Below are 8,296 nucleotides of genomic sequence, written 5' to 3' on the forward strand. Positions count from 1 at the left end.
CCCATAGATGTGTGTGTGTCTAAGTGGTGGAGCAGGTCGCTAACCATTTCCCTTTGGATTACGGGGGCTTCATTCTGCTCCCCGTCCCTGTCTTACAGCTCAGGGGGCTGGGTACCTGGAGAACAACTGGTCTTACTGTTAAGGACTGAGGCAAAGAAGGCATTAAGTACCTCGGCCTTTTCCTCATCCTTTGTAACTATGTTTCCCACCACATCCAGTAAAGGCTGGAGATTCTCCTTAGCCCTCCTTTTGTTGCTAATGCATTTATAGAAACATTTTTTATTGTCTTTTACAGCAGTAGCCAGATTAAGTTCTAGTTGGCCCTTCTAATTTTCTCCCTGCATAACCTCACGACATCCTTGTAGTCCTCCTGAGTTGCCTGCCCCTTCTTCCAAAGGTCATAAACTCTGTTTTTTCCTGAGTTCCAGCCAAAGTTCTCTGTTCAGCCAGGCTGGTCTTCTTCCCCACCGGCTTGTCTTTCAGTACATGCGGACGGCCTGCTCCTGCGCCTTTAAGATTTCCTTCTTGAAGAATGTCCAGCCTTCCTGGACTCCTTTGCCCTTTATATTAGAACAAACCAGGTGCAAACTACAAGCCAAAGACTCCAAGGTTAGTTTACAGATCCAGAAAGAACTTAAGGTGGGTGCAAAACAGATGATCCACCTGGGAGAAAAAAATTCCAATGCATTAAGGGAAGAAGTAACAAGAAAAAAAATAATTGAGGTTCCTAAGGAAGCAAATGCTGTCTGTGGTGCCACAGAAGTCAATTAGATAGGTTTCAGCTACAGTGATGGACCAATCTCCTGGGGTATTAAAAAAAAATAAATCTCATGGGGCATAGGCAAGAGCAGAGATATTGTTTTTGTTCCTCCTCACTTTTTGGCACCTTTGCCCATGTTGAAAAAATAAAAAATAAAACATGTTGTAAGAAAAAGCAATTAAATGTTTTTCAAGAGACAACAGCAGTGTACAAAACGTCTCCCAATGAGAAATATAATAAAGTCAGTGAAACTTTTTATGCCATCACATTAGAAAAATAGCAAAAATGCAATAACAGAGCAGTGAAGAGTGAGTTTCACCCAAAGAAATGCTGAACAGCGGGAGCTTTTCTGGATTATTTTAGTTGAGTGTACACATCCATGTCACACCATCACTTCTTACTTAAAAACAGCTGCAGAAGGCTCCTGCTGTGGCTGTTGCCGTTAGCTGAAGCTCTGATCTTCCTGTCTTGATACAAGTCATCACATCGCATTTCCTGCTGGAATTAAAGTGGCAGCCCCTAGGGACTATGCAGCTGCCCAATTTATATCACAGAGAATCTGAAGCAAGCACCAGTATTTTTTCCAAACTGCTTATTATTTATTTATTTATTTATTTCTATAAACCCCCGAATTCTATTATGAGTTTTCTCCCTTATCACTCCCCACATTCCAGGCAGTTGCATTTTGAAACAATTAAAAGAAAAGATAGACATTTCAAGGCCTGTGCACAAAAGCTGGAGGCAGGAAAAATGTATGGGTAAACTCACTGGCATCAAACCAAAAGGTGCCTATAGCATAAAACTGAGCAGAGAGATCATATAAAAAGCTTCAAGGATATTAGTTGTTATGTGGTTAGTAGTTAGATGGTACGTATGGTATATGAATACTATGAAGGCTATTTATAAAACAACAAAGGCTGCAGATCATGGCACAAAAGTATTTTGGGTCAAAGCAAAAAGAGGAGAGCAACAGGGAAAGTGTCCTGGCCAAGCGCTCAAACCACCTAGTGCCAGGCAAGGACAGCTACGGGGTCATCGCTAAAGATGCTAGAAGCCAGAAATGCAAACTACTGGTTTTTTTTGTTCTGTACTTCTACAGTGCTTAACACAGCAAGAACCAGGTCAATGAAGAGTGCTCCTAACAGCTATGATAGGTTATGATAAGTAAGAATTTGGAGAATATCATGTGGCATCCCATTAAGTAGTCTCTGTAGTTAAACACAGATATCCGTAACTCAAAGAAATTCTTAAGTTACCAGACATTCAACACTCCTTAACCACCAAGCAGGGTAAAAAACAGTCTCTCTCTTGTATGTAACTCTTTTTTTTAAAAAGTCCATCACAAAGAATATCAAAACCAAGGCAAAGTTGCCCTACTTCAAAACCAAGAATCACAGAACCCTACAAAAGTATTAATCTCATTTTTTTTCAAAGAATAATAAGCAAATCAACCTAGAGTATGTTAAATTGTGCATTAGGAGGGCTCTCAGCTAGGTTCCACTTCCAAAATTACTTGAGAGCACATTATAATTAGCAAAGGTATGTGACAGTTTTATACCCCTCTATGATGTATGATTAAAGCCAGGCAGCCCAGCTCCGCCGCAAGTTCTGCACGCCATCAAAACAGATGTGACAAGAACTACAAGCTGCTCCCAGACAGACTGTGAGAAAGCATAGACAGATAACATTTTGGCCATCAAAGAGGTAAGACATGATCCAAAACTAATTAAACCTCAAAACCCCTCAGAGAGGTAAACTATGTTTTATATGAAGTTATATGAAGCATCTTGTGCTTGAGCCGCAGTGCTCCAGCCCAAGAACAAGGATGAGAACAAGCTCCTCCCTTCCCCTCCGAGGTGCAACAGGGAGCAAAGTCTGCAGCCTAAAGATTAACAGCTCACAGCCTCAGCACAAGGATGCGGAGCACAAATCACTGGAGAAATTGCTGCTGTAACGCCATTGTGATGGTCTGTGAAACTGCTCATTTTTCCCACGCAAGACAGATACCTACTACCTGTCTGCAACAGAAAAATATGGAGTCCTGGCCCATTGTGAAAAGCCAAATCTAAACTCCACACAAATTCTGCCTCTTACATTTGCACGTCTGCTGAGCACTCAGAAAATCAATTAGAGGCTCAACTCCTCACCATTAACTGGGGACAAACTAGATACAGTAGGGAAGCTGTGCATCAGCCAAGGCCTATGCCTCTCGAACTCAGGTTAGAGGGAACAAAGGCATTGGAAATAAATGTGTAAGGAACAAGGAGTATTTTAGGCTTTAAAAACACACATTCATTTTGGATAAACATTTGATGGCTGGTTTACAAGTGTGAAACAAACAGTGGGGAAAGTTTGTTTCTAAGAAGTGTATCCAAGCCATCATTTTTATCCTCATTTACATACAGATTTCCATGTTTAGACTACATCTTAATGCTTCTTCTTTCATGACATCCCTCTGCATACAGCACCTTTCCCTCTACTTCCAGGTAGCCTCCCCTATTTCTTCCTCTGCAGAGCTTCAGAGCCCACCTCCCTAACATTCCAGTGGCTCCAGGCAGTTTTCCTGATATATTCCTTCAGCCATTTCCACCGTGCTGCTCCTGCTGTGCTCTTTTCCCCATCGCCTCTGCAGAAAAGACTTTTCTCGTTATTCCCCTGCCCACGAGGTAGTCCCCTTCTACGGGAGGTGCTGTAGAAAAGGTGCAGCTGCTTTCTCCTTCAGGCACCTCATGCTTTCCCTAGCACGACCATTTGGGTGATGCGTAAGTTCTCACGACTTCACTACATGACTTCACACTCCTCTGTGCCCTATGGCACCTCTCGTACATGGACAGACACACAGCAACAGCTACGTAGGTACGTACCTATGCCACATACGCACCCTGACTAGGCTGCACAAAACCATGGTTGGGTTAGCAGCTCTTCCTTCTGCGATGACGTTACCTCCTTGCAGCTTTTGCATCCCAGACTTAACCAAGGCTGCACCTACACCGGCACAAAGTGGGACCTACATGCCGTATGGAATAACTACACATTGTTGAGCTGCCAGGCGAGTCAAGTAACTGCACGAGTGTATACGCATGTGTACATGTGTAACCTTCCCCAGACAGACAGACAACTTGCCAATGCCTAACGACTCACCCATGATTCATCCCTGACTTTTGTTAGTTAAAATATTGAGAAAGGTGAGGCAATTAGACGGTGCAACTGCTAAGTAGACACTCTTAGATCTGGAGAGTTGAGGAGATCCTCAGACTTTTGAATTTATCAAATTTATCAAAGACAGATCTTCCACTGCTTCTACGAGGCTGAGCTGATTAAGGTGCGCAAAACACTTAATCTGGTAGAAATAAACTTGCTGCATGTTTATAAGCAAGATTATATTGCTTTGTGACTGTTTAGATGAAGGAGGTATACACAATTGCAGTCCCTTTACAATCAAGCTTCTCATCAGATCAGTTTCATTCAGAGACAGTAAATGCAGTGCAGCTGATATCAGTTCAGGTCCTGATACCCACTTATGCTGAATGTCAAGCCAGCAATGCAAGAGAACTTAAACTTAAGTGGCAGATATATATAAAAAAATAAACTATATAAATTTTGTTGAATATAATCAGTTAATTAGAAATAGAGCTTTCAATGCAAGCACCTGTGATTATGCCTATGCGCCAGCCTAAGCCTCTGCACAACAGGGGAATCTTAGGGAGCAGGATTGCTTAACACCTCTTCTAAGCAACTGCAAGTGTTGCCAAGCCATCTTCATCTCCACAATTACGCTTTGCTATGAACATGATTCACAGAAGAACAAATAAAACACACTGCAACAAGCCTTCGTTATCACTGGAAGCACATTTCACTGCATGAGTGGTGATCCTCTAAAGAATGATGTTCTACAGATGTCTCATTTCAGGAGGCTACTTTGGTGGACACTAACAAAGTGTCACTGGATGTCAAAACATCAAGAGAACATGTCAAATCACTTCCAACATCCTGCAACTGAACCAATTCTAATACCCCTCTTATTTCCAAGAAAATAATTACGATTGTCCCTCTGTAAAGCAATGGGATCTTCAATGCAAGTGAGGTGGCTGCAGAGCAGCAAGTCTTATTCCATGCAATACATACAAAACGTTGAAAACATATGTGATGATTTAAAGGCTCACTGTGATATCACTAATTTGACCAAATGGAGTGCAGAGCGTAACAGCAGATGTGAATGTTCACTGTATGCGCTAGTGCTACAGCAGAGCATCAAACAGATTTGCATGGGATCTGAATAAAGAAGTTTGCTTAACAACAGGTCTGTAAAATTAAAAACCTACAACTCGGCCCAAGAAGAGCTGGAATTCCCTTCCACTCAGTGAAGCATCTGACTTGATTGCTGGTGGCTGCCAATCACTGCCATGTCATCACTCTAAAGCTGTGAAACATCCCCACGACCATGTTAATTAGCTCCCCTTGCAAAGCGCTTAAGCCATAGAGCGAGGTTACTCACGTGATGTCTCTGCGCTGATAGCAACCTTGAAGAAGGCAGGCGATCAGGTCGCTGATAAACTCCACATCATCCCTGTGAAGAGCAGCTTCCAGTTCCTAATGAGCAGAAAGGAGAAAAAAATTCCAACCATCAAACTAATTCCTTAAAATTTACTGCTGGCTGATCAGGACCAAAAAGACCCAATCAGCCTCAAGGACGTGTACAGCAGCAGAGCATACACTGGGTAAGCCAACCTTCCCCATCATTAAAAATACTGCTACTACTACCTCTTCATTGCAAGAGTTTATGGGAAGACCTTGAAAGGCTTTTACTGAATGTCACTCTCCAGCCAGAAGACTAATGGAAACAGAAAAATAGGGTTCAGTGAGGTTGAGATACTACAGCCTAATAAGAAACCCATGATTTCTCCCACGTTCAGCTGATGGGCAGGAATCAACGGTTTCATTCTCCTGCTTTGCTTTCCACTTACTGAGGCTGGTGAGTTCATTTAAAAGACGTGCTCAGAAAGCGTGGCCCTGAAAGCCACTTACACAGAGAAGTAGCAGTTTCAGATGCATAGCCAGAAATGGCTGAAAGCTAGCAAGCAAATGCCTCGAAGAAAAGCAAGCATTTTGATTATTTATTTCTCTTTGTTTTGGTTTGGGTTTTTTTTTTCCCCTCCAGTAAGAGAGAAAGAAAAGATGGAGGGCCGTCAGACCTCATGACCCAAAACCTCAACCCTTGATGGAGGGGTGGAGAGTATCATGGCTTATTTCAGCATGATGGAGTTCATGTAAAGGTGTGATGCAGGAACTGATCCACAAAAAGGACAAACTTCTGAATTGTAGTTATTACGAATTGCACATATGTTGTGAGAAATATCTGTTTTTCAGCTAGCAATTTCAAGATTTGTTTTCAAAATATTACTAGGTTAACTACAGTTTTATTTATATGCCAGAAAATCATTCACAGTAAGAAAAATCCACTTCTGTAAGTTATCATCAGTAGCATACAGCAGTTAACAAGATTTAATACGGATAAATAACATAGGCATAAGAAGCTGTTCTTTTTTTGTTTCAGAGTATATAAGGGATTGAATACAAATTCCTACTTGAATGTTACTCAACAGACTGTTACACAAATGGCTAAGCTAATGGCTACAGAATAAAGGTTAATGGCCAGAGAATAAAGGATAAACGTTTTGGCACTTACCCAATAAAGAAGAGAAAGTGCTTTTTTTATTAGACCACAGTAACTGTGGTAATAAAATTATTGATAACAGATCGCAGATTAAATGCCGCTTGTAGGTTTTTTATTGGAAATGCATTAATGGCATATTTTCATTATCAACACCACTCTTATTTACCTCTTGTGCAATACCCAAAGTGCTTCACGAGTGGAAGCCTGACACATGCCCCGCGAAGAATGTATTAAACGCATCTATTATACGTGGAAACTCAAGGCAAGGAAAGGGCGGCGGGCAGCAAAGCCTGACATAGCGTTCCTGCCGCAGAGCTAGGAAAAGTCCCAAGAATCTCTGTTCTGGCCTCTAGATGACTACCCTGCTTAATGACAAGTTAATACAAAAACTGCAGTTGCTGCTTGCCATCTCTTGGAGAGAGTGGTATTATTGTTGTATAAATAGTAATCACACTATATAAATAGCAATTACTGAATGAATTCACTTGGTAAGCGGCTAGTATTTTAAAGGTGTTGACTTATTTTATTGGTAAATTACTTCAGTGGACATCTGACCTCTAACAAAACGTACCTGAGAGGGAAAAGGAAAGATACGGTAAAACATCCCAGGTATGTTACCACAGTAAACTTGCAGCTTGTGAAAAATAACGTGTTAGGACCCAGAATAAAGGGGGCGGAAATTAGTCTCCAGGATATTCCCCCCCCATTCAGCCTCTCCCTTATCCACATATACTTGTGCACTAAAGCTGTCAGTCAGCAGCCTGCCCCTGCTAGGATGTGACAGCCTTTTGTATGAAGGAATATTTAAATTGCTTCCCATGAGCCTTTTCAGCCTGCTGTTTGACTAACACTCCTTACGCAGTGGCCACAACCGGCTCAGATAGCACCTATCTCAAGCCATTGTTTTCCAGGCCCAGGAGTGACCTTTAGATTTTCGGAGCCAGCGGGTCACCCTGGGAGCTGGGGGACATTCCTCGGGCACTGGGCAAGGTGCTGTCTCCTGGGCAGGGACCCGCTGGTCTTCCCCAAAACACCTGGACGGGGAGTTTACCCCCTCTCTTGCTGCCTCCTCTCTCCCAGACGGGTGCTCCTTGTCCCTGCCTTCATGGCGGGTGCAGAGCAGATTTGGGAACCCGACTCGGCTGCAGACAGATCTTGCAGCTGTTTACTACAGGCACTGGGCACGCAGACCCCCACGGGGCTGGGTGCAGAGTCCCGGCGCCACTCTGGGTTAAAGGGCTCTGGCACAAGTCAGGATTAACGAGCGCACGCATAGCACGGGGCTAACGAAGGTCCATCGTTAGCAGGTGCAAGGCTGTCAGCACTACTGGAGAAAGGTGCTTGCACCGCGCTCCCCAATGCCGCGGGTGCTGCCTGTAGCCCGCTCTGGTCCTCTTGTCCCTACCGACAGTCGCACCCGGTGCCAGCGGGTTTTGGTAAAGGCACAGTCCAAGTATTACTGTGGTTATTTGTCTTGGAAAAAGATACTGACATTGTCCTGTAAAGTTTTTGTCTACTTTTTTTCTGTCGCTGCTTGTGATAGGGCAAAAGCAGCGCGAGATGCTTTAATTTCCCAGGGATGGGTCGATTGGCCCTGTTTAACTGAATGTCACGATTTTCTATCCCGCTGGATTCTCCAGCTTTCTGCCCCAAAACACCTAAATCCTGGACTTTTCCCACACGCCCAGGGTGCTGTGGGAACGCTGGGGACCAGGAGGATGCGGTGCAGATCTTAACATCTCAGGACCGTGAATGAAGTGTAAGGATCCCCTAGGCATTTCACCTAATGCTTCAGCCCAGATTTTGCAGGAGGAGGAATAAACCTTGTTTTTCCAGCCCTCCCCTCCAACAACAGACAGCCA

The 8,296-nt window shown here is 43.4% G+C and overlaps 1 protein-coding gene across 1 annotated transcript in view; it reads right to left on the reverse strand.

Annotated features, from left to right (window-relative positions):
- Window positions 1-5,812, reverse strand: part of CECR2 (cat eye syndrome chromosome region, candidate 2) — a 47,585-nt gene extending 41,773 nt beyond the window's left edge. The window contains exons 1-2 of the mRNA XM_009333021.1: window positions 5,786-5,812; window positions 5,256-5,350 (exon numbers count right to left, since the gene is read on the reverse strand). Coding sequence (XP_009331296.1) covers window positions 5,256-5,350; window positions 5,786-5,812 — 122 coding nt within the window. The remainder of the gene's footprint in view (window positions 1-5,255; window positions 5,351-5,785) is intronic.
- Window positions 5,813-8,296: the final 2,484 nt, after the last annotated feature.

The sequence above is a fragment of the Pygoscelis adeliae genome, unplaced genomic scaffold (assembly GCF_000699105.1).
Source record: "Pygoscelis adeliae isolate BGI_AS28 unplaced genomic scaffold, ASM69910v1 Scaffold38, whole genome shotgun sequence".
NCBI lineage: Eukaryota > Metazoa > Chordata > Aves > Sphenisciformes > Spheniscidae > Pygoscelis > Pygoscelis adeliae.